The following is a 26,279-nucleotide window of genomic DNA, read 5'->3' as shown; positions in this document are numbered from 1 at the left end:
TAAGTGGGGGCAGAAGTGTAATTATCACACACCAAACTTTTCTAAGCTGACGACTTAGCTTCACGTGGACATAAAACACCTTTGGAGCACCTGGGTAGATCCAATTCAGAAATTATTTAATGTACTTGTCTTTTTCCTCATTTCAACATCATTAGATTTATACCATTTTCTAATTTAATCTTTTATTTATTTTATATTTTCATTATATTATTTAAAATATGTTTTTTTTTAGTTTTAAAATAAACTTATACTAGCAAAGTTTAAAATAGTAAGAAAACAAATGTCAAAGAGTTATTCAGACCTCAATGTCTCTAGCATGCCTTGGTATTTATATCTTTAAGGCATTACTAAATTCTCCAATGTTGGATAATATTCTCCCATTTCTTTTAACTCTTGCTATAGGCCTAAGCCCAATAGTCATTTCCTACAAAAATGTCGATATTGATGAAAGTATCGACTATCGAGGTCTTAATTTTATGAAAACATTGATAAAATGTCGATTTCAATGGATATTTCTGAAAAATTTATAAAAAAAATAAATTTAAATTAGTAAAAATAAATATTTTATGATTTTCAAACAAGTTAACATGTCTATTATTTATACTATATTTATATTAGTGGCATTTTGATGTTTATTTTTTGTGTTTTGTGCATTTTTACGTTATAATGAAAATATCAATTCACTCTTCATGTCAATGTTGAATCCATGGAAACGTAGAAATATAATGGAAATATCGATATGTTTATAAAAATTTAATATTATGAGTTTATCGCTATCCTTACTTCTTTTTCTTCGAATATAATAATAAGTGGGAGTGGAGAAATTCAAATCTTTAATTCAGTTAGTTGAGAATGGAGACCATATTTTTGGATTTTCCATTAACCTAAATCTTTATAATTGTTAAACTAAAAGGAAAAAAAAACATATGATGTTTAATATTTTCTAATTTATGGCGATAGTAGATTTGGCATGCATGTGAGTTATTTTAGTTCCATCTCAAAATAATTCTTAGACCAACCAACCAAACATATGATGAAAGGATTATTCAGATTGATTGGATGCTTTGTGAGTGTTGATAGTTTCTTTTGGATTTATATCACAAAATAATAATCTCTCTAAGTTAATCATTTCATTATGTTTTATTGTTCATTTTAAAATTAAGTGGTTGTCTTTAGGAATGTGGATGCTTTGTACCAGCAAGAAACTCTTCAATTTAAAAATCTAAAATTCTATAAAAGGAAAGAAAGATATTTTTTTTCATGAAGAATCTAATCCCTAATCCATAAATGTGGAATTCTTCCATCTTCCCTTGATTCCATTGGATTACAATTGAAAAAAAAAAAAAAAGAAAGAAAGAAAGAAAGAAAGAAATTCTTTGTAGATTCAATAATGGAAAATATGTATTATTCTCTAACTCTTTATGATGTTCTATTCAAAATATATCTTTACCTACCATAACTATTCCAAAAAGATAAATAAGAATCTAGATTTACCAAATTTTCAAATTAGGAGGCAAGTTAAATTAAAAATCTCTAATTTAATTAATATTTTATAAAGAAAAGAAAGAAAAAGAAAAGAAAAGAAGTGGTACAAAATGAAAGGAAAGACAAAAAAAAAAATCTCCTTCTTCATTTTTTTTTAAGAAAAATAAAACATTTAGGCCTCGTTGGATAACCATTTGATTTTTTATTTTTGTTTTTGAAATTTATGCCAATTTTATCCATATTTCTTACAATAATTTGCATCTTTCTTAAGTAGAATAGTTGAATTCTTAGCAAAATTCCAAAAACGAAAACAACTATTTAAAAACTACTTTTTTTAGTTTTCAAAATTTGGTTTGATTTTTTAAACCATTAATGAAAATTAGATAACAAAGTAATAAATTTGAAAATGGGATAGTGTCCATAAACTTAATTCTAAAAAACATAAAGAAAAAATAAAAGAATTACCAAATGGAACCTTAATAATAACAAAATTAAACCTACGAGATTCCAACCAAATTGATTTGAATATATATATATATATATATAATTCTTTTTTTTTTCTAAGAACAAACTATATATAGTTTTTTTAATGTTAAAAAGACTGCATTTAATTTAGGGTATGAACATTAGGTTTCACATATCATATTCAAATGTCACAAGGTTTCATTTCGCCCATGAATTTTCCGTCACCAAAAAAAAAAGAAAAAAAGAAAAGGAGTGGACCCACAGAACTAAGGCATATGGATTCACGTGAGAAGCACGTGTAGTAGCACCATTTGGTGGGGACAGAAGTGCTTGTAGACGAAGTGCATGGGAATAATACCCACGTGAAGCTCTTTGGTCTGCTTCCTGTCTCGCCCTCCCTCACCCTTTGGCCAATTTGTACCATCATTTAGCAAACGACAACTGGACTTTCCTTTTATTATTATTATTTTTATTATTTTATTTATTTTTTTTTTTTGTCGGGGTGTGTCGACGCCTTGTTTGATGTTAAAGTCATCCTAAGAAAGCTATTTTCATTCTTGTCGTTGATTTTCTTCTCTTAATTCATAACAATATAGAGTGACATCACATTTAGAAAATAATTATACCATGTCTTAATATGTATATATAGGTCAATTTTTCAAGATTCATATTTCATAGACACATCTATTTTAATTAAAAAACGATTTTTTTAACAAAAAGGAAATAGAAAAAGAGATATTTATCATAATCGCTCGACTCTTCACGTTTTTTTTTTAAGAAATATCCCTCCAATATACTTCTCTTTCCTCCAAAGCTTTTACATGATTTCGTTGATGTGTCCCAAAACAAATAGCTTCCTTGTCTAAAACCGTTGTCATGAATAGAATTGCAATCGTCCACCATATGCCATGCATATCGTTGTCTCACCTAATCAACCACAAAACACAACCCTTGCCTTCGCCACATGCCCAAACCATCCCCCTTCGTCCATCGACTGCAAACTCAACCCTCTATCGATCTCGTTGCCTGCAAATCTATTGTCATAGTTGCACTTTTTTCCAACAATATCGATAGATCATCACTCATAAAATCCTTCGTTGCAGGTCTAATCCGTTGCATAAACCATGACTCACTAGTACTATAAGTCTAGTACAACAATATTGTTGATCATCCCATCTTTTGACTGATGTCTACTATATATATATTGATGTATTAGTGCCATGGGAACATGGTACATAATATTTATTTATTACTATATGAACAACATATATGAGCATTAGCAAACAAGTATGAAAAAATGTACAATGTTAAATTTCTATTTACAAAAGCTTATATATTCAAAGTTAAATTTAAAACTTCATAACTGTGAAAAGAAATAACAAACAAAATGTTATGTAAGACGCACAATGCACAAAATAGTGCCGCAAAAACGAAAAAACAGAAAATGAAAAAAAAAGTAAAGAAAAAGGAATAATAAAAAAAATGACGGAAGGTGCAAATTATATGTTGAGCTAAGCTCTAAAATAATGTCAAGCAAGATTAATAATAAAATTATTTATCTTGAATGAAGCATTTTAATTAATAAGAAAAAAATACTATAAATGAGGGAAAACCTTCATCTAAGAATAAACATGAGGAAAAATATGACAAAAAAAGTTAGAAGTAAAAGTTTTCATGAAATTTGATATTTGTAGAAAAAAAAATATTTGGGTACATCTTAGACTCCACATAATCATAAATTTTCATAAATCAATGATTTTTTTTTTTAAAAAAAATTCTTGATTGAAGTTACTCAAATAGCCTATTTCACACCATTTATGTTTTTTTAATTTTTTTTATCAAGTTTAACAATATAGTGGTGAGAATTTGAAAAAGTTATTAGTTATTTATTATATATTTTTTATTTTAAGAAATATGAAGTATGAATATTTGAACTTCAGAGTATATATGTCAATTATTATTAAGCATGTTTTTTTTTTTTTTTTTTTTTTTTTTTTTTTTTTTTTTTACAATAGGGAAGGATCATGTAACGCCCCAAAGCCTAGGATTTGGAATCCGAATTCGGTCCCTGATGGAGGCATCCCCACAAACCAACATGGAATCCTTTCAGGATATTTTGTCCTCACTCACATGCATCCTAGGAAAATTCCCAAGAGATCACCTAACATGACACGCTTAACTTTGGAGTTCCTATGATTGAGCCACCGAAAAGGAAGATGCACCTTGTTGGTATAGATAGTAACTTTCAATTCTTTTAAGTCTTTCTTAACCATACTTTCATGTCCTTAGGATCCCTCACATTCGAATGTGATACCGGTTCATACATGTACTCCTCTTAAATTCGAGTCGTTACAGATCAAATATGAGGTTGATAGTACAATTTTTTTTGTCATTTGTGTTTTGTGTTATATGTTAATTATATAAATATATATATATATATATCAAAGTGTATATACATATTAGCATGTGTGTATACATATATTGGAAACATATCTTTCTGGTTCAAAGTCTAATCCATCATGATTTGATTTTCTTTTCAGTATGATTAGATATGTATCTAACCTTTGGCATTAGATAATTGAAATAATTGAGTTGGGATTCATGAATTTAAATATCAGAAAAATATAGTGGATGTTAATCATGGTGAAATGCTGGTTCTTTTCTCAAGTAATAATAATGGGAGTGTACTTTATGGTCTTTAGCTACTTCATGACATAAACAACAAAAGGACATGATAATCTAGTCACTTGCTTTGTTGTTTCTTATTATAATTTTATTGGAAAAAATATTTTGGGTAAAAAGTTGAGGTTTGAGGTTCACATGTGTTGTATCTACTCGCATACTTCCTAAAAGATAAAAACAAAAAATAGATAGATATTTTAAAATTCGAGAAATGATCTGACTTACTTTGTTGTCTCAATTATTTTAACGAGTTCAAAGATAATTTTTTTAAAGAATTTCTTTTGGGTTGAAAATTTGAAGATATTCTATATTTGTTTCACTATAGTGCCAAAATAATTATAATGATAAAAGTGTGTATATATATATATATATATATAAAAAAGTTTCTTTTTTTTAACTAGGCTGCATACCTTTTGTATGCTCTACAAATTCCATCGTAAATATGAAAAGGACAATTAAAAAAAAAAAAAGACAAAAAACTTTTCACTCACAATTCTGTAAAAATATGTCTCATTTTTGTAAATTGTTTGTTTATTATCGGTGTTAGTTGACAAAATTTATTAAGAAAATATTTCAAATAATAAATATTTTATTTTCTTTCGTATTTATAGTTAGAAATATGATCAAAATATCACATTAAATAGATCAAGATAATCGTGAGTTGGTATGAGATATTTGAAGGGGAAACCAAAAGTAAAATCATGCGGGTTTATATCCAAAGTAGACAAATATCATATAGTCGTAGAGATATTTAAAAGGTCGTTTTCCTGTCATGTTGCATCAGAGCTATACCCCTAATTTAGCTATGTTAGTAGAATTCTCAAATGCCAAAGAAGATATCGTAGAGTCTTGGAAGTAGTGATAGTGTGATTCGTGATTGAACTAGCCATGTTTGATTCTCTCGAAAAATTTTCATGAATTTTTGCTATCATGCCAATGACATATATCTTACCAATATAATGCTATAAATTATTTAAATGTCACTTAAATACTTTTTTCAAGGATGAAAAAGTAGCTTAGATTTAGAAGAAAAGAGAAAGAACATAATAATTTTTTTTTTTAATAACGTGGTAAAAAAATTAGCCTCTATTTTTTAAATTGATAGTCATAATAAGAGTGAGAAACAGAAAGAAAAAGAGGAAAAAAAAACCTAAAAACTGAAAAGAAAGTTTGATGGGATTAAGATATAATGTGTGAACAGACCACAAACACAAAGTACACTGATACTGCTGCATTTGCAGCCAGCAGCTGGAATCAAATAAACAAACCCTCGGTACTATTTTGCCCTTCTAATTTTCTTTTCCTATTATTATGCCTTCCCTCTTTACTACCTTTTTTTTTATAAAAAAAATAAATAAATAAAAATAACCTACCAAATGTACAGTTATGTACTTTCATATCAAACCAGGCTCTTCCAAATTTTTATTACCACAAAAAATTTCAATATAGATTTGAGAAGTGAAAATTAAAAGGATATTGTCCTTTTAGAAACTATTTAAGAAAATATTGTTGTTTTCAAACTATTTGTAAAAATATTGTTGTTTTTATTAAAAAAATAACTTGAGGGTTGAAAATTCGACCTAGATAGGTCGAATTTTGAACCCTCGATCTTCCTTTCATTTGTATGTCGAACTTTGAACCCTCGACCTTGCTCTTCCTAACATTATTATTGAGTCTGTTTAATTATTATTCCGGAGACCTTCCTCTATCAAAAAATCGTATTTCTAAATTTTCATAAGGTCTCTTGGAATTCCTTCCAAAGCTTGTTGAATAATTTTTACGGATTCTATCATCTCAGCAAGTATGACTAAATAACGAGCTAATGAATCTCCTTCTTTTTGCCACTGAACTTCCCAATCAAATTCGAGAGCGAGATTATGATAGAGAGCGAGATTATGAGAGAGAGCGAGATTTTGAGTGAGAGTGAGAGCGAGATTTTGAGTGAGAGCGAGAGCGAGAGGTGAACGTGAGCGAGAGCAAGAGCGAAATAGCGAGATTTTGATAGGGAGCGAGAATACCGTACAAATTTTCCTTTTTTTTTTCCTTTTTAATTATTACACATTCCGCATTCTTCTTTCTAATCCTTTCTTTTTCTTTTTCTTTTTTTTAATTTTCCATTTTATAAAAACAATTTCTAAAAATATTTTATTATTTTATTTAAACTCTAAAAATAATAAATTAAAAAAATAATAACTCATAAAAATAAAAAAATATAAATTAATATCTCATTTATATAAAAATAATTACAAAAATCAATGTGTCCCACAAGGCGGACATCGTCGATTTCGAGTTGGTTTTCGTCGTCGACTTCGAACTTGAGGTTGTTCGGGTTCTTCTTGATGTTGCTCTAGTACCTCTGCGGGTGCTTCATAATATAAATATTCATTATGCTCTCCACGACTCTGACCATGTCCATGTACGTATGAAGACGAAGGACCAGTCTCTGAGTCATAATGTCCTGAACCAAATGCTGGCATCATCATCATCGGACTAACATAATCAGTTTGACTCTGCGTCTGTGTCATAGGGGCAACTCTTCCACATTATGTGCAACCTCATTAAACTCATCCTTTTCCTGAATAGGTCCTCTACATCTAGTAGTTGGTGGATGAACAATAGGTATATCGTACATATAATGAATTTCCTCCATATAGCTTTGGTTGTCACTACATATAGCAAGAACCTAGTTCAGATCATTCGCAACCTCACGGAGTCTATTGTTGTTCGATCTCTGTGAATTATTAAAAAATTAGACAATATTTAAAATAAATTTAAATTAAAAAAAATTAAATAATATTCATTCATTTACTAGATGACCCACAGCTGCTCCCGGACGAGTGACATAGCGCCTTGTGATATTATTATACCAATGAATATATTCTGGAGTGACATCTGTGTCAAACTGTTCAAGAGAAACCCCCACTGCAATAAACCTTGCATGATAATGTCATCGCACTACCAAATGTGCAACTTTTTCGGACCAATCTCTAGTCTTTAGGTCAATATCATGTAGTACGGATTCAATATTACAAGGCGATGGGACATCCTGCTGAAAACCGAATTGTCTCATCACCTTATCAAGAAGATGCCACTCACAAATGTGAAAACATATGAGAGGACTCGTTGTCCGTCATATGTTTTGACCATTCGTACAAAAATTAGGCAAAGTATGCACAATAATTTTGTACGGCTCCCAAATAACCTGAAACACAAAATATTATATTAGAGAATATTAAAGACAAATACAATAAAAATGTGAATAAAATAATCAATTAGGTTTAGTGTAATGTACCTGTTTAGGTTGAAGTAGATCAAACATTTATCTATACTGGTTGACTACATGTGTGGCTGTCCTAGTCACACAAAATTTATCTCTCCACCTAAATTTTTAAATTGATAATTTAGAATTTAAATTAACTAGATCAGTGATATAAAATTTAAATTGAATTAAAACAACATACCGAGAACTGTAGGCTCGTCCAACTAACTGATCATCATTAACATGATGTAGCTGTAGAGCCATTGTTGGAAATCACTCCCAAGCCCATAGTTGCAAAAGTATGAGAGGCCCAGCTATCTCTCAAACCTCAGGTATTGTTGCTTTGCATAGTTGTTTATACAACCATGCCAAGTATGCTCCATTTTAACATGAACTACGAAGATTTTATTGAGGACTAATACAAATTGTCAACATATGCTGAATGTTACTCTCCTCAATTTCAACCTGTACTGCATGAAGATTACCGGATCATGCACCCTAATATGCCTGTCTTACATCCTGATCCATCGTTGTTGAGAAGACCAGGTAGACCGAAAAGTTCACGTTATCACAACGAAATGGATTGGACAGAACCAGCCACTCGACAACGATGTAGATTTTATAACCAGTTAGGACATAATCGAAGGAAGTGTCCTTCGTTACTAAGACGGGCTCTAGATAGTTAGGGATTGAATAATAAATAATTTTTTTTTATTATATATTCATTTTATTGTATATTCAATTTTTTTATTATAATTTATTGTATATTCAATTTTTTTTTATAATAATCTACTGTATATTCAATTTTTTTTGTAATCAATAAAGTTTTACATTATAATAATCTAATATATTCAATTTATAGTATAATAATCTAATATATTCAATTTATTCAATTTATTGTCTAATGATTATTCAATTATAGTATAATAATCTAATATATTCAATTTGTTGTCTAATGATTATTCAATTATAGTATAATAATCTAATATATTCAATTTGTTGTCTAATGATTATTCAATTATAGTATAATAATCTAATATATTCAATTTATTGTCTAATGATTATTCAATAATAATCTAATATATTAATTATAGTCTAATGATTATTCAATTATAGTATGATTATTAGCTCTTTTTTCTCTTTTTTTATATATATTTCTATGGAAAGTTCAAATAAAGTGAAGACTCTCGCTCTCTCCTAAAATCTCGCTCTCTTAGTCTAACTCTCTTCTAAGATCTCGCTCTCTTAGTCTCACTCTCTCCTAAGATCTCGCTTTCTTAGTCTCACTCTCTCCTAAGATCTCGCTCTCTCAATCTCGCTCTCTTAGACTCACTCTCTCCTAAGATCTCGCTCTCTCCTAAGATCTCGCTTTCTCCTATGATCCCGCTCTTTCACTCTCGCTCTCTCCTAAGATCTCGCTCTCTCACTCTCGCTCTCTCTCAATATCTCGCTTTCTCTGTTATTGTTGTTATTTTTCCATTAATGATTACTAGCTTTCATTTCTTCTGGAACAATCACAAACACTTTTTTTATTATGGATCTACTACCAGAAACTCAATGCGTAATCTTAGCATTCAATGTGTATTCCTGAATAATCTCATTTTTCAATTATTCAACTATTTCATTTTACCAAGTTCAATGTTAGTCAGATTAGTCAATATAAACTAAATCTTGCTCTCTCCAATATTCTCGCTTTGAATCTTACTCTCTCCTAAAATCTTGCTTTGAATCTCGCTCTCTCCTTAATCTACTTCAATCCACTTATCTCCTTAATCGTTTTGAAGTTTCGACATGTGTGTAACTTTCGACAACCTATTATACAAAATTTTGTTCGTATACAAAGCTAATTCGGAATTGTCTTTCATTCCAAGGCATAACTTGTATCCATGCGCTTCATATTCGACTGGAGTTCGCTCCCAGAAATATAGCCATCCACATCCCCTCACGTCAATCTCACAAGCCTCCGTCTAATTCGAAATGATAACAAAATGCATAGGTTGTTAGAAGCAGTTCGAGTACACAGATACATATAGTATACCATCTCATTACTTTATTTCCTCTATGAGGGAAAAAGAAAAGTAATAAACTTGCAATCTCAAGGGTGGATGTGTTTCAAAACTTCAACCTTCGACAATCTAAGCGAGATTCGCGAGATTTCCATTGTCGAGGGTTGAAATTTCGGCCTATGTATTGTTTCCAAGTTTTTCTTTGTTCGTTGAGTTCTCAACGTTCGACCTCCACATCATTTGAGTTCTCAACGTTCGACCTCTAGCCTTGAACTCCCAAAACAACAATATTTCTCTAATAAATTTTGAAAACAACAATATTAATATTAAAGGTCCGATTTGAGAATATACATGTATATTTGTAATAGTGAGTATAATAAAGAAAAAAAAATCTTAAAATATACCACTCTTTTAAAATATTTTAGCTTTTAAAATATTTTAGTCTTTGAATTTTATTCGAATTTTCAATTTCACCCTCTTGTCATGTTATACACATTCTTCTTCCTTTTTTATTTTCTTTGATTTTTGCTTCTTTCTTCTTCTTCTTCTTCTTTTTTTCTAATTTTCTTTCATTAGTTTTTGCTTCTTCATTTATTTTATTTTTTTAATTTTTCTTTTTCTTTCTCCACTTTTTGCTTTTTCTCTTTCTCTCTCTCTCTTTTTTTTTATTTTCTTTCTTTTATTTGGCTCTTTTTTATTTTTTATTTTATTTTATTTTTCTGATGTTTGCTTCTTCCCTTCCCTTTTTTTATTTTCTTCCTCCAATTTTTGCTCCTTTTTTTTATTTTCTTTAATTTTTCCAATTTTTACTTTTTTTTTTTCCTTTAACCGATTTTTGTTCCTTCTCCTTTTTTTCCATAAGAATTATAAGACTGAATTTCATACCTAAGACTTGAAACTACCCAATTCATAAGTTATTTAATACCAACAAGTCAATCATCAAGTTTAATTATTATAACGAAAATATTAAATATAAATAACAAATGAAAGTCTACCAGTGATAGTCATTAATATTTTCTATCATTGATAGCTTAATCTTTGATATTTTTTACATAATTAATAGCCACTTATAGAAATCTATCATTGATAGCCAACTTAGTGAATTTAATTAATAAAGTTGAATTTCGAACTAAAGTGTAAGTAGAATGCCTATAAGTTATCACTAAGAGCATGTGTATAGGTGATAAAAACTACCAATAATGACATGTTATTTGATGGTAAAAAAGAATGACAGAAGTTATCTCTAACAACATATTATCAATGATAGAAGCTTTCCTGATAACTATGATATAAGTAATATCAGTGATATCGGTGATAGAACTTAGATGATATCCATATATTGATGATATCAATGATATAAAATTCAATTCCATTTAACGAAAGTCTATAATTGATAGTCACGCTAAAAGCTATAAGTGATAGCCACTAATTGAAACTATCAATAATAGTCATGGCTATTAGTGATATAACTTAGGAATATATCAATAAAATGAACATATTAATGATATTGGTGATATGACTTAGGTAAATATTAGAGATAGTCACTTATAGACCTCTCATTGATAGACTTCTATCACTTATAATTTTAAATGTTAATCTATGAAATATGATAGTTTCATTTCAAAAGTTGATAACTACTTATAAAAGTCTATCATTAATATCCACTGATAACCTTAGGTGTTAATATTTCAATTTTGATTCCAATTGTTCAAGTGTATCAATGATAACCATTGAAAACTGATAGCAAATTAAAAGGTGATATTTCAAGTGTTACCATTTTAAGGTTGTATTAATATTTTTCAAATTGAAGCTATCGTTGATAGTAGCTATCAATGATACCAACTAATAGTAGCTATCAATGATACCAACTAATAGTAGCTATCAGTAGCTATCGCTAATAGTTGCTATCGGTTACTATCATTGATAGTTGCAATCAGTGATAGTTTTCAATTTAAGAAAATCGAAAGAAGAAGCGAAATAGTGGGCTGCGTGTGGGCTTTTTGGTCATTTACCTATATAGCTATCACTAATAGCTGTTAGCAGTGATATTTGGCGCTCATTTTGTATTATATCCTAATATGTTTATCCTTGTTCTACATCTTTTATTATTTTGATTCTGATTGTTATTTATGCAACCAACTCTATATAAATTAGTTGATTATAAAATTCAAAGTCAAATTATCGATTTAGCCTTCCAATTTTTTAAATTTGTATCTATTGTTTGGTGTTTGAATTTTCAAAGTATCTATTAGATATTTTGAGTATACAAATGAGTTGGTCTAAAAGATTTAAGTTATATATAAGTTTAGTTTTTTAATTTTTGTAGTTTGCATCTATTATTTACTTCTCGTTTGGTAACCATTTTATTTTTTGCTTTTGTTTTTTTAAAATTAAGTCTATTTTTTTCCAATTTTTTACGATGATTTGCATATTCTTAAGTACAATGATTGAATTCTTAGCCAAATTTAAAAAACAAAAGCAACTTTTTGTAGTTATCAAAATTTAGCTTGATTTTTTAAACCATTGATGAAAAGTAGATAACAAATGAAGAAATTTGGAGGTAGAATTAGTGTCAATAAAATTAATTTTCAAAAATAAAACCAAAAAACAAAATAATTACTCAACGAAATCTTAGTGGCTGAACATTCAAAATTGTCTAATAAATCTCAAAATTTCTTTTCAAAAAATTGATTTTATATACAATTTTAAATTTTATGCCTAACAAAGTCTTAAAGTCTATTTGATAATTATTTAAATTTTAAAAATTAAGGTATAAATATTGTGTATTTCTAACTATTAATTTTTTTTGTTTTATTATCTATTTTTGTATGAGTTTTAAGATTTTCTATCATCTATCATCTAATTGTCAAGTGATATAGTTCAATTGAAATCTTTTCTAGGTTAAAAAAAAAAAATAAAACACTAGTTGTCTAAGTTTATAATCTAATTCAATAATTTGAGTTTTTGACGTTAAAACAAAATGATTTAATAAAAAGGGTAAAATATGGAAAAATCGTAAGAAAAGAGAGTCTCAAATTTTTGGTGTGGACCGAAGGAGTATTCAAACTGAGAAAAACGACACAATTTGCCGCATGGTTTTCCTTTCAATGATTCATGAACAATCCTATCAAAATAAATAGTATTTCTTTTATCAATAATTTAATAAATAAATAGAATTGCTGAAGTGGATCCACAATTTTCAATTATTATTTATTTCCTCTCGACATTTTTCTTCTTTTCTTTAAAAAATTTACGACATTATTAATCATTAATTTTTCAGACGCATCTTGGTACCACAACTTACTACTTTTATTGCTCTAAAAAAACACACAATTTTTATAATCCAACCATCCTCCTATTAAGTTTTTTTGTTTTTTCGTTTTTAAAAGAAATTAAACAGTATGTAATTTTTAAATCCCATTAGTTTATAGATTATTAACTAATGAGTTATTTTCTTTAATCATTTGTGATAATTTTATTGGAACCCAAGTGACTAAATATTTCTAATAAATTTTATATCAGCTCCCTAATTTAATATCTTTATCAGAAAAATAAAAAATACAAAAGTTTTTGTTTTTTTTATCTTGTAGTACAACAAAGGTGAGATGTTAAGATTTGAACCTGGATCGATAAAAACTTAGTTATTATCACTAGAGTACTTATTGAAATGTGTATACAGATGATATTTTATATCTAAGTATGTATTATATAGAAATAGAAGGGTACTAGTTGACTAGATTTGCAAATCAATTATCTTGAACTCGTGGTACCATTGTTTGATTTAATTTTCAGATTTTTTTCTCACAAAATTCGATGAAATATTGTTTATTAGATTTGAACAATTTCCAAAAATAGATGAAACTTGAAAATTGCAATTATAGTGTATTGTATTGAGCGTGACACACATGTTGTGAGGACAAATAAAAGAAAAGTAATATAAATATTAAGACAAATCGGTTGATTCATTATGACCATATTTAATAACCATTAGTTTTGTGTTTTAAATTTAAGCTTACATCACTATTTAAACATGTAGTTTTCGTTTTCAAAATCAAAACCACGTCGAAAACTAAAAATAGAATGCAGTTTTTCAAATTTTGCTATTTTAAGGGGAAAAAAAATCTGAATGACATATTTATATTAGAGTAATACTTGGATGCATTCCAATTAAAATATTTAAGGAAAAATTTAGATGTGGGTGCATCTATCTTTGTATATCCTATATTTACCATGTGGCAATTTTTTAAAAAAGAATATTTATTTATTTATAATTTTATTTACCATGTAAGTAGAGAAATGGGTGCATGGATTAGACTGTAACTAATCATTGACCAATATTTAAAAAATATGTAAAAAGGATTTGTCACGTAATAAATTATGGTTGGACAATTTAGTGGGATGCATATACATAACTATATAAAAACAACAACCAATGTGATTTTCTTTTTAAAAAAATAAAACTAAACTAAACATTTAAAAGGTTTTTAAAAATAAAACAAACAAACAAAAATGGGAATTAAACCTAAAAGAAAAGGAAAAAAAGACTTTTAAAATCTTAATACATAAAGAAAATAACAATAATATTTTGAAGTTGAAGCTTTTATACTATTAGGTATTCAGGAGAAAATTAAAATGAAGAAAGTGAAATCAAGAGTCGTGGTTAAAAAAAAAAATAGCCGCCACAACATGTTACGTTCAATAAATGACCTTATATGACTTGATATGACCTTATCTACTTAGCTATGCGTCATAAAAGAAAAACATAGATATTTTATATAAAAGAATGAAAATGAAAAGGGAAGAAAAGAACTAAAATTAAAAAAGGGACAACAATAAGTCATTTATTATAACAGAGACGGAAGTTATACACATATTGACATGACACAATTTGCAATAACAAACCACATTGACATGATGACATATACATATATATATAGTTCCATTCCATGGTTATATATATTTAAACCAAAATAGTAATAAAAATAAATAAAAAGAGAAAAGAGAAAAAAATGGAATCCACCGGCACGACGGCGGGCGTAATTCTCCCGACGATGCTGGACAACCAGAAGAATCTTCCAATGGAATTCATATGGCCACGTGGGGAGTTAGCGACGGGGAATGCGGAGGAGCGAGAGGAGTTGAAAGAGCCCTTGATTGACTTAGGGGGATTCCGGCGAGGGGAGGCGGCGGCGACGGCGGAGGCGGCGGCGATGGTTCGGATGGCGTGCAGGAAGCATGGGTTGTTTCAGGTGACGAATCATGGAGTGGCGGCAGAGCTGATAAAGGCGGCGTATGAGGAAGGGGAAGCGATTTTTAAGATGCCGTTAGTGAAGAAAATTAGCGTTGGGAAAAAGCCGGGAAGAGTGTCGGGATATTCAGGAGCTCATGCAGAGAGATTCTCGTCAAAGCTTCCATGGAAAGAGACGTTCTCTTTTGAATATTGTAGTGATGATTCTCAACGCCTTCATGTTCTTCATTACTTCAAGTCATTGTTCGGATGCGACTTCGAGAACACTGGGTCAGTCTTCTCACTCTCCCTTTTATTTTTTAAGTGCAATACGGATTTGTCCAACGCCAGATTTCTCAGTCGTACTCAGTGTATATGTCGGATGAGTAATACTCGATTTGAATTTTAAAACTGATGTTTAATAAGTTTTTTACGATTAATTCATCGGCTTCTTACCCATGTTTGTTTATATGGAGTACATGAGTACTAAACTAATGAAGTTGACAACCAGAGATTTGTTGAATAAAGCTTTTGTCTCATTTGATAATTATTTATTTTTTTAAATCTTTAAAAATGGTTTATTTTCTCTTGTTTTTTTTTTTTCTTTATTATGAAAACATTTAAGTTTATTGTCGGATACAAAAAAATCATGTTTTTTAAAACCATGTATTTTTCTCTATTTGGTTTTTTAAAACATTTTCAAAAAGTACTGTGTTTAGTAAAGAAAAGGATTATTAAATATTCATTAAAGATTTATAAAAGTATGCAAATAAGTAAAACCGAATAATAGACCCACTCAAGAGATCATAAAAGTAAAAGACATGTTATTTCAAAATATTGATACTTAGGGAGCATTTGAAACTAGAGCATAGTTGTTTAATTGTGGGGTTCACAATAAAAAATTAATAAAATATGAAATTGATGTTTTTAAGTTGTGGAGCTCACAAGTTTTTTGGACCGAACGGCAAGTAGAGTTAACAACTTCCTTTCCTTCTATTCCAACTCCTTGAGCAAAACACGTTCGGTTCGAGAATGTGTTATAGCTAATGAGACTACAACAATTTCTAACCCCAAAAAAATAATAAAAAATTTAACTAGCAGTTAAGTATTACTCTACTAATTTACAACCATGAAGGTATAATTTATGGTTTTTATGTTTGGTTTTGATTTATGAAGATGGGTATACCAAAGATACTGTGAGGAAATGACAAGAACAGCACTAATGATAATGGAGCTTTTAGCAATAAGTTTGGGAATAGAAAGATTTCATTACAGGAAGTTCTTTGAAGATGGAAGATCAATAATGAGATGCAATTACTACCCACCATGCGAAAATGCAGGCCTAACCTTAGGCACAGGCCCCCATTGTGACCCAACTTCACTCACAATTCTCCATCAAGATCAAGTTGGTGGCCTTGAAGTTTTTGCTAACAACAGATGGCTCTCTGTCAAACCTAGACCTGATGCTTTGGTTATTAACATCGGTGACACTTTTATGGTACACAACTTTTCTTACCCTTCTTCCTATTATTATTTATAAATATATATGTTTGAAAATGACAAACCAACGTCAAATTGGGGGTCAAAGAAGAGTGAAGAGTCTGTTTGGAATGACTTTCTTTTTTTAAGATAAATTGCAATCACACCCTCAAACTTCTACAAGTGTTGAAATTTGCCCCTCAAACTTATAATAGTTGTAAACATTGGACCTCCAAATGATAAAAATTGAACACTACAAACTTATACAATTGTTACAATTTCTACGATTATGTAAGTTTGAGGGTCCTATTTCAACATTTGTACAAGTATAAAAGCTCAATTTTTACGACTAAAAGTTTGAGGGTATAATTGCAACTACTACCGTACTTTAGAGGTGGTTTTTGCAATTTGCCCTTCTTCTTAAATACTTAGAGGGATTTGAACATTTGATCTCTTGATCGAATTGAACTATGTTTATGTTGGAGAAGTACTTAAAAAGTCATTCCAAATATGTTGAAGGAGTTTTTAAAGTAAATAAAAAAAAAAAAACAATTATTAGTCGTTGTATATATTGTGGTAGTTTCTTTGAATAATTAGAAAACAAATGTGCAGGCACTCTCGAACGGAGCGTACAAGAGCTGCCTGCATAGGGCAGTGGTGAACAGGAAGAGAGAGAGAAGGTCATTGGTGTTCTTTGTGTGCCCAAAAGATGATAAAGTGGTGAGACCCCCACAAGATTTGGTGGGCAGAGAAGGGCCAAGACAGTACCCTGATTTCACATGGTCAGATCTTTTGGAGTTTACACAAAAACATTACCGAGCTGATGTTGCTACACTCCAAAGCTTTGTTCATTGGCTTCAAGCTAAACCTCACCCTCCAACAAATCCATTTCAAATTTAATTATATATATACATACACACAATTCCTCCATTGTCATTTTTCTTACTTTGTTCTTATTCATATTCTCCTTTTATTGTCTGTCCAATGCTCTGTCCTTCTCTTTGTTTCTATCTATATATTTCATTTATAAGCTCTCTTACCTAAATGCTAATCATGCTGCTGTCTTTTTGGCACTTTTATGTCTTTCTTTCTCTCTGTTTATCCAATTCTTTTGCTGCTATATAAATTTAATAGCCTCATATTAAAGTTTTTCTGCACTACCTAATTTCTATGTACCTTCTTTGAAGTTTGAACTTAATACTTCTTTCAAGTGAAAAAATGACAGCATTAGTGTTGATGAAATTAGGGAGCTGGGGGGTAATTCCTTCATTAGATATGTAGTATGTGTGGTCATTTATACCACAGATTTGATGGAATTGAATTCAATATCCTTATTGAGCTATGCGTTGCTCTCATTACTAGGTTAAGTTCAAAATAGGCCTTGAAATTTTGTCCACTAGTCAAATTTTAAAAAATTAGATAACTGCCAAGTACAAACATAACTCAACTAGTCAAGTTACAAACAACAAACAATTTTTTCTAGAAGATAGATATTCAAATCTTTAACTTGCTTGAATTGTTATGTTAGAAGAAAAAATGCTAGACTCGTGGTTTGTTGAATTAAACCGTTCATTAATGTTTATTAAATTGATATTCATTTCATCACAATATTGATTAATCTTTATTATATAAATAAACTAAATATTATTAAAACTTATTTTATTTATATTCCTATTAAACATCACTTTAAGTTTTTTTTTTTTCTTTTTTAAATGAAGTTTGTTATTGTTTTCTAAAATTGTTGTTTAGAAAATCTTTTATTAGTTCTTTTTAACCTAATTAAGATTAATTTATTTCAGAAATGTACATAAAGAATTTCACCTCATGGATAAGGTTTTGGGGCTTAGCCAAAGGTCAAATTGGACCAACTCCATTCCAAATATTTTCAACTTCTGGGTAGCCTAAAGTTGAGTTTAGATCTGAGCCATGGGCTATATAACATCCCTGTACTATAATAACTCCTTGCATAGCACAAACAAAATATAAATAACTTAAACAACACCACATTTTTAATCATGTGGCATACAATCGACAATATCACAATTTGAACCAATTCGAACATAGCTCAATGAGCAATTGTTGAACAGAAGAAAAAAAAATCATGATTTGAATTGAAGAACCATTCAAGGAAAGGTTTCTACTTGACCATAGCCAACTTGAGATATCTTTCGACTCTAACATGGTAGATTAGCTCTTGTTTTTTGTGTATATACATAGACTATAAACTTGTACAGTTTGTTAACTGTATGAATCCAATATTACTGTCATTTATGTCAAAACAGAAGAGGCACAAACAAAAGCAAACAGAGATGTCTATAAATGCTTCCAGCGAACACAAAGGTTTCATATGCCAAAAAATCTTAAACTTAAAAGACTTGGGGATATAACCATCAAGATGAACAAAGCAGGTAAAGGGATCTTCTTTTCTCCCCTTTCTAACATGAAGGCAGGTCAGAAATAACCATCAGCCTACAGCCAAATCTCTGTTTGGTATGGAATTGTATGTTCTAACTCGTTAGAAAAACTAAAGTAAATATAAGATTCATACAAGTAGATGAACAAGTTTTTATAAATTAAAACCGACAAGGAAATTAATCTTGAAAACGTATTGCTGTAAATATAACTGCATATATCCTCTGGTTTTAACAGTGTAAATTTTGAGAGTATCCTATCCTCAGTTCCAAACATTTTGTAATAAATTTAATTTACAATGCAAATCCTTATACAAGAGAATAATTACAACATTCCTCTTTCAAAGAAACACCCTATTTGATGTGATCAAGAAATAAAGATTTTTCTCTTAACCCATATATGTTGGCTCATCTTCCGCAGCAGTTTCCGAACTGTACAGTACACGTTTTTACTAACTCATAGATTTTGGAAGTTATATTATGATGGGGGATACTTTATTCATATAACCATTAATCAACTTCAATGATAAGATACCTCAACGGGTGATGGATGAAGTTGTTTTTATTAACTTAGGCATACAGTCTTAAGCGCATCTTTATAGGTTCTCGACACAATGGGCACGTTGAGATGGTTACACCACAATCCTTGCAGGTCTGGTAAGAAACAGCAAAAGAATAGTAGGTAAAATATTCACCGAGTGTCCTGGTCAAGTAATATGGAACCATTCCACATTTTCCATTCCATTAGAAATTTAGAAATATTATTCAAACATTAGCACTGTGAGAAAGTTTCAAGGTAGAGAAACTTACTGTATGACCGCAAGCAAAAGCCATGTCCTTTGGGTTTGTCAGGCATATGGGGCAGACCTTGAACAAGAGACGTTTAATTTAAATAATTTATATCAACGAAGCCATGTAACAAAAGGGAAAAAATATACAAGGTTATATTCTCACACTTCAAGCCTTAATCAAATTTTAAACCCAAAAGCACCACGAAATTTCCCTAGAGTAATTGTAAAGCCACACATGCTTGTCTTTCCCATTCTTAGAAGACTCCATAAATAAAATGAAAACGAAGTTACCGATTCAGATGAGGTACTCTGTTTTTCAGCATTTATATTCTTCAATTTTTGCTCTGCAACTGCATTGTCATGATTGATGACTTCAGGAGGAGGAGGAAGTGGGCCTGCACTTTTTCCATAGACAGATTCTCTCCTGCATAATAGTCAGTGTTATTTTGCAAATCCAAAATAAGAATTGTTATGAAATCGAATAAAGAAAGTGAGAGTGCATAAATAATGAAGATCGACATAGAGATTTATATGGTTCACTAACAATGTGTTAGTTATGTCCACGGATTGAGGGAGAGAGTAGTTTTATTAAGTTATTAACATAGAGAAATATTAGATAATACAGATTGCATAGGTACCAATAGGGTTAGAGGGTTTTTATGTGGTACCTCTCTAAACCTTAGGCTGAAAATCGTAAATAACACATAATACAAATGCAATTTAGGATAATTCACTTGGTCACAGAGTAAATAATAGATCCAAGGCATTTTAACAATTCATTTAGAATTGAAAATCCTGGCTTACTTTGAATTTTGCAAAGAGAGGGTGGCTCTGTATTGAAATGGAATTTCCATGAGTGCAGCCAGGGCAAATGCTGCTTCCTTCTTTGATGCTTCTGTGCTCTCAGACATGATCTTTGTGAAGTTTACAAACTGAACCAATAAAGAGAAGCAGATATTAAGTGAAGTTACATACTGAACCAAAAATAATTGAACACTGATTTCCACAGTTTTAATAACCAGGAGCTGGAGCTTTGCTCCAAGTGGTTTATGGGTAGCCCACAACATTAAATGAAGTTAATAGAAAATAGAAAAGACGCCGCCATAAGATTGGATATTAATCCAAAATAAAACCATATTCAAGACCATTTCATACATTTTTTTTTTATATGAAAACAACTTTCATTGAGAAAAAAAATGAAAGAATACACGGACATATAAAAACAAATCCACAAAAAAGGTGCTCCCACTACAAAAAAGGACTCCAACTATGTGAAATAGTGTCTAAGACCATTTCATACAATTAAAAAACACAACCACACAAGTGGATTCAATGAAATATTAATCAAGTACCTGGAAATTATCAAATGCACGCTGAGGGATGTTATCATCAAATTTCTGCATAGCATCCCAAGGTCCATCCCCTACTCCGATTAGAATTATTGACAGAGGATAATGGCTGGTAATTCAAATGTTATGAGATTTCGAGCACAAAATCTACTGAACTTAATAAAAGTTATTGTTTTACCTGGCAGCAACAATGGAGTTTATGGTTGTCTGCTCTTGAAAACTTAATTTACCAGGTGGCGTGTCGGGATTTCTAGTAACCTGTTCAATATTATACAATTTTAGGCCTCAAGAGAATGAAGCATACATGAAATAGGGGGAGATAAAAAAATGATACAAACAGAGCACATCCAACAACCTGTCCATCTGCAACAATAACAAGGACATGATACTGCCAATTGCTTTTCTCAACAATGCCAATTGCAGCATCTATAACAGGGGCAAACGACGTTGGACCTACATAATTAAGCTTAAGTACATTGTTAGGGCCATTATAACTTTGGAGAATAAAATTACGGTTACTGGGCAAAGCATTTTGAAAAATATCCACAGAAGGCAACCCTTAAAAGGATAGGATGGTAAATATAGAATGCATGGAAAGCTCCTCAAGTAATGTAAATAAACATATTACATAAATGTTACAGTTTTTCAAAGGCAGACAACTCAAGATTTGTAAATGCTAAGCCACGAGACAAGAAAGAATTAACAATTACCAAAATATGCCTAACTAAGCTAAGGTTTAATATCCTACGAGGTTCCTTCTTAATAGCCATTTGCCACTCACTAAAGCTACTAACATGCCACCACCAAATCACAAAAGTCGTTCACTTTGCAAACAGAGAAGCTCCCTGTATTGCTCTTTCATCTTAACGAATGTCTCAACTCGATCAAACTTCTCGAACATTTTCCTTGGAATACCTTTCAAGGGATCTAAAGTTACTATTCAAGTGATGCCTCGTCTTAAATTATAAGACTTAGCTATTCAAGGGAATACATTTTGTCAATCTCAATGAAAAGAATCGAGTCAAGGTAATATCTAAACTTACTTATCATACAATTAAGAAAATGAATATGATGTTGAAAAACAAAATCAAATATCTTACTATCTTCAATGTCATCACTCATCCATATACACAATAGAGAAGGAAAAGAAAGAACTGAAGGAAGAAGAGAGTAACCACAGAATTATTGAATTTTTGTCCTATTTGGAGGAGGCATCCTATCTAAATTCTACATACGTAGGCCAAATGCCGTTTTTGTCATATGAATGACAAATATAGTCAACATCTGGAACTAATATTATTGAAGTTATCAGTTGACAAGTTTGATAATATCAACACAAGGCACCCATTGACATAACATTGCATGGTAAAGAGGAAAAATGGATACCAAAAATTAGCTCTGCATTATGATTAATACTGCAATACATGGTGATAAATGCAAAACAAATTGCATAGTTAACTCAAAAGTTCAAATGAACCTGATAAATTCAGGTACGGCAGAATTTCTCTATATCGAAAAAGTGCTTCCTTGAAACCTTTACATGGCCTGTGATCTGGATAAAAGCTGAATACATGCTTATCACTAGTTGATGCTTCAGAAAAAGAAGTTGAAAATAAGGTAGTTAGGCAAGAGAAAAGTTGGTTACTGACACTTTTAATAAAGGATCTATAAAAAGTAACACTAACCATCACCAAAACCAAAACAAGGTATCAAGCCATCATCATCAAAAGGAGACAATGTCTGACCAATAATAGAAATTGCTTGCTCATATGGATTGGGTGTGCTGCTAATTGAATGCAGACTTTTTCTTCTGAAAGAATACCTGCCTGCAGTCAGTGAAATGTAACGTCTAGTAATCCGTGGAAGCGTTCATAACCTTCATATCAATTGTAAAGTAAAGAAAGATTCACCTGTCCACTCATTACTCTTTGTAAAGTCGATACCAAGAATTAAATTTGATGATTCAAGACCTTCGTGTCTCAATGCAGATATAACCTGAATGAAGTGTCATGTATTTCCAGTATGCAAGTACTTGTGTGAATGTCTGCTTGAGGGGTACGGTGAAATTGATATTGATAATGAAGGAAAGAGAAAATATAAAGCCTAACTTTCAAATATATAGGCAGAATTAACATACAGAAATTAACTGTTCATATAGCAGTTCAATGTACAAAAGAACTTCAAATAGATAAATATAGAATCGAATCAATTTAGACAAATTCCCAAACTCAAGAAATTCTCCGTAACTATTATGTCTACATATTTTTAAGAATGTTAAGATCTCTCCCTCGCATAGAAGTTGGTTTGAATATGTTAAAAGCACTTAATTGGTTAGAGACCCTAGTGAAGTTTGGTCCTTAGCGAGGTTTCATGTTTCTCTTTGAGTTTCGGTTTCAAAGATTTTTTGTAATTATTCTCTTGGAAATATTTTACTTAATTGGAAGCCCTTTCTCTAAGGCGTTTTGTGGGCTTGGTTTTTTCTTGTATGCCCTTGTATTCTTTTATTTTTTTCCTCAATGAAAGCAGTTGATTCTTTGAAAAAAAAAAAAAAAACACTCAACTTGTTATCTCAACGACTTTACTGGGGAACCCTATAGTAAGGAGGTCTTAAAGTTCTGTTGAAAACACTCAAATAGATAAGGTCTCATTCTCTCTGCCGCATTCCTTCTAACAATGCACCTAACCTACTTTATGGTAGGAGTCCTCTGTAAATCCAGTTTCACCCTCTACATATTACCTGCATAGGACGTATCTTGCTTCTACTTCATCATCTATCTTCCTTCCTCTTAGCTAGCATACCTAGCTTCTCATCTCTAATACCAAAGTTTATATAATGCATGGACGATGAGAGGAATATATGAAAGATGTTTTGTTACTAATTACAATTACTAACTCCAGAGCTTTTGAGAGGTCTAGAACTCTTCTTAGATTTGACTAATTATGTAACCAGCAAAACTATCTGGAGGTGGAGTTGAGAGAATCATGTTTAAGGAACTTGATAAATGTATGACATTATTTTGATTTTGTGTGTGCATTGCATTTATTCAACTAAATATTAAGCTTATTCTACAAAATGCATTATGTCCAATACTTATCCAACAGTTCTGCCTTACAGATCCTCCTCCTTCAAAATCTACTAAACAACCAAGACACAAGGTTATTCTAATCAAGTGGTGGTAAACAGTTAATAAAAAACTGGAATCTTCCATCAGTGATGCCCAATGTGAACAAAAATCAACCAACAATTTTTTAAAAAAAATATATATAGGAAATGGGGTACATCAATGACCCAAAGCCAAAACAAATTGGCAGTCTAAAAGCCATATCCCTGTGGATGAGGAATCCTAAGCCTAAACAGAGGAATCAAACAAAAGGCCTCAAATCTAAGTTGATTAGAAATTTGGTAGTACTTCAGAAAGCCTAAATGGAGGTTACATATGCCTCCAAGTAATAGGTATGTTGATAATAGCATAGTAGAGCTGGGTTAGTTACTGAATTTTCCACAAAAAGCATAGAATATATAGATGGCAAGAAATGAATGTAAGAGACTCTGTACTGTATTTGACATAAAAGTAATGATGATTTTTTATATGTCAAATCTAACAATGGAATGGAATGAAGTAATCTGGTCTACCTATCAATAGTCAGAAAAACCAAACAGCCACACAAATACTTTTAGTAGGATTACATCTAATTAGAATTCAGAAAACAAATAATTGTTTGTTTTTAATATAATTTTCATGGGAAAAGCTATTACTATTCTTAATCCCAATAAAAGTGCAAAACCGAAAAAGGTAGTGAAGTAGAAACAATATGGACTTTGTTCAGCATGCTTTCATACATGAATTAAGAAGCCCGGATAAAAGAGAGAACCTGATCCAATGAGCTGAAATTATCGGCAATATACCGGTAGTCTACTTTTCGATGATGATCTGAATCCATCTAACTCGCTGCATACAACAAGGTTCAAGCAAGTTCTCATTTAAGTTATTATAATATAGTAACTCCAGATTCCCCAATCTCAAATGTGCTCTTCAAGAATGCTAAATATACATTTAAGGAGCAACTACTTCTTGATAGGAAACATAAGAATCAAATAGCTAGGATTAGGATGCCTTTTTCTCTGAACTTGAATCCTTGAAACCAATATGACAACATCTACATGTTTAGCAAGCCCAATATTTTGCAATCTGAGTACTCAAATACCAAATTAGAAAAAAAGTATGTGATATCATTTCAAGTATGTGATATCATTTCAGCCATCAAATCATTCTAACTCGCTAAATCAAACATTGAAAATCTATGATCGTCCCATGAACATAGACCCCCAACTCGATTCATAAATGCTAGAAGGAAAAAGGGTCGTATGATTAAAGCAGAGAACACAAAATTAGTAACTAAATTTGGGGAAAATGCAATTGGGTACTTCGCTTGCTGATCAAAATAATAAGCAAGGGAATGAATTGAATTCAAAGCTCTGTATCCAAGCTAAATTGAGCTTTACCCAGAAGACAAATCAAAGCCATGGAGGGCTAAATTGCAATAAATAGAAGAAAAAAGAAGTGTTGAATTCAGTTCAAAGCATAAATAAATGGTTACATGTAAGAGAAAGCAGTAACTCACAGAGAGCAGAAGGGAGAAAAGGGAGCTTTTGTTTTGATGGCTGAGAAAATGGTCAAAAGGGAACTTGCAGAGAGGCTTTGAACATGCGATATAACGGATATCTTGGAGAGATTCCTTCTCGAGTTCGTCATCTCAGACTTTAAGGAAAAGGTTTCGTTGTTAATGCGTGCACCCATGTTCAATTGGGAGTAAAGCCAGACATTTTCCACTTTTTTATAATGGATCAACCATAGCATGTCTCATCTCAAATAAAATAAAATAAACTAGATAAACTATTGCATGTCTAATTAGATATAAAATGTTTTTTAATATTATTTATTATTTACAATATACGTACATATGAGATAGTAATTATTATTATTTTTCCTCCCATCTTTATTCAATTTTCGTCCCTCCTAAATTTAATTCTTTAAAATTATTTTTTATTGAAATTGGCCCAATAATAACAATGATTTCTATGCTTGAAATTATAATATGTGAAAATATTTTCAAAATTTAGAGT

The 26,279-nt window shown here is 30.6% G+C and overlaps 2 protein-coding genes across 4 annotated transcripts; one reads left to right on the top strand and one right to left on the bottom strand.

The window, feature by feature from the left end:
- The first annotated feature begins 14,781 nt into the window (after window positions 1-14,781).
- LOC120074077 (gibberellin 20 oxidase 1-D-like) lies at window positions 14,782-17,676 on the top strand. The gene is made up of 3 exons (XM_039027063.2): window positions 14,782-15,415; window positions 16,301-16,622; window positions 17,216-17,676. Exons 1-3 carry the CDS (start codon window positions 14,907-14,909, stop codon window positions 17,501-17,503), a joined length of 1,119 nt encoding a protein of 372 aa, XP_038882991.2. The 5' UTR covers window positions 14,782-14,906; the 3' UTR covers window positions 17,504-17,676.
- A 1,518-nt stretch (window positions 17,677-19,194) lies between these two features.
- RGLG3 (Copine (Calcium-dependent phospholipid-binding protein) family) lies at window positions 19,195-26,016 on the bottom strand. 3 transcript variants are annotated; one of them, XM_039027066.2, is made up of 13 exons: window positions 25,778-26,016; window positions 25,028-25,104; window positions 23,065-23,149; window positions 22,840-22,980; window positions 22,632-22,745; window positions 21,510-21,607; window positions 21,333-21,412; window positions 21,158-21,263; window positions 20,610-20,737; window positions 20,097-20,229; window positions 19,825-19,881; window positions 19,550-19,668; window positions 19,195-19,446 (listed from the first exon to the last, which is right to left on the bottom strand). In XM_039027066.2, the coding sequence occupies exons 2-12, from the start codon at window positions 25,094-25,096 to the stop codon at window positions 19,585-19,587; spliced, it is 1,095 nt and encodes a 364-aa protein (XP_038882994.1). In that variant the 5' UTR covers window positions 25,097-25,104; window positions 25,778-26,016; the 3' UTR covers window positions 19,195-19,446; window positions 19,550-19,584. The 3 variants fall into 3 exon arrangements, with proteins under 3 accessions (XP_038882994.1, XP_090168569.1, XP_038882992.1); XM_090312443.1 differs by having other exon boundaries at window positions 25,754-25,836; XM_039027064.2 differs by having other exon boundaries at window positions 19,195-19,668.
- Between the last annotated feature and the right edge of the window lie 263 nt (window positions 26,017-26,279).

The sequence above is a fragment of the Benincasa hispida genome, chromosome 3, assembly GCF_027475165.1.
Source record: "Benincasa hispida cultivar pf3 chromosome 3, pf3_genome.v1.1, whole genome shotgun sequence".
Lineage (NCBI taxonomy): Eukaryota > Viridiplantae > Streptophyta > Magnoliopsida > Cucurbitales > Cucurbitaceae > Benincasa > Benincasa hispida.
The sequence above is the reverse complement of the archived record's forward strand: the minus strand, read 5'-3'. Positions and strand labels throughout refer to the sequence as shown.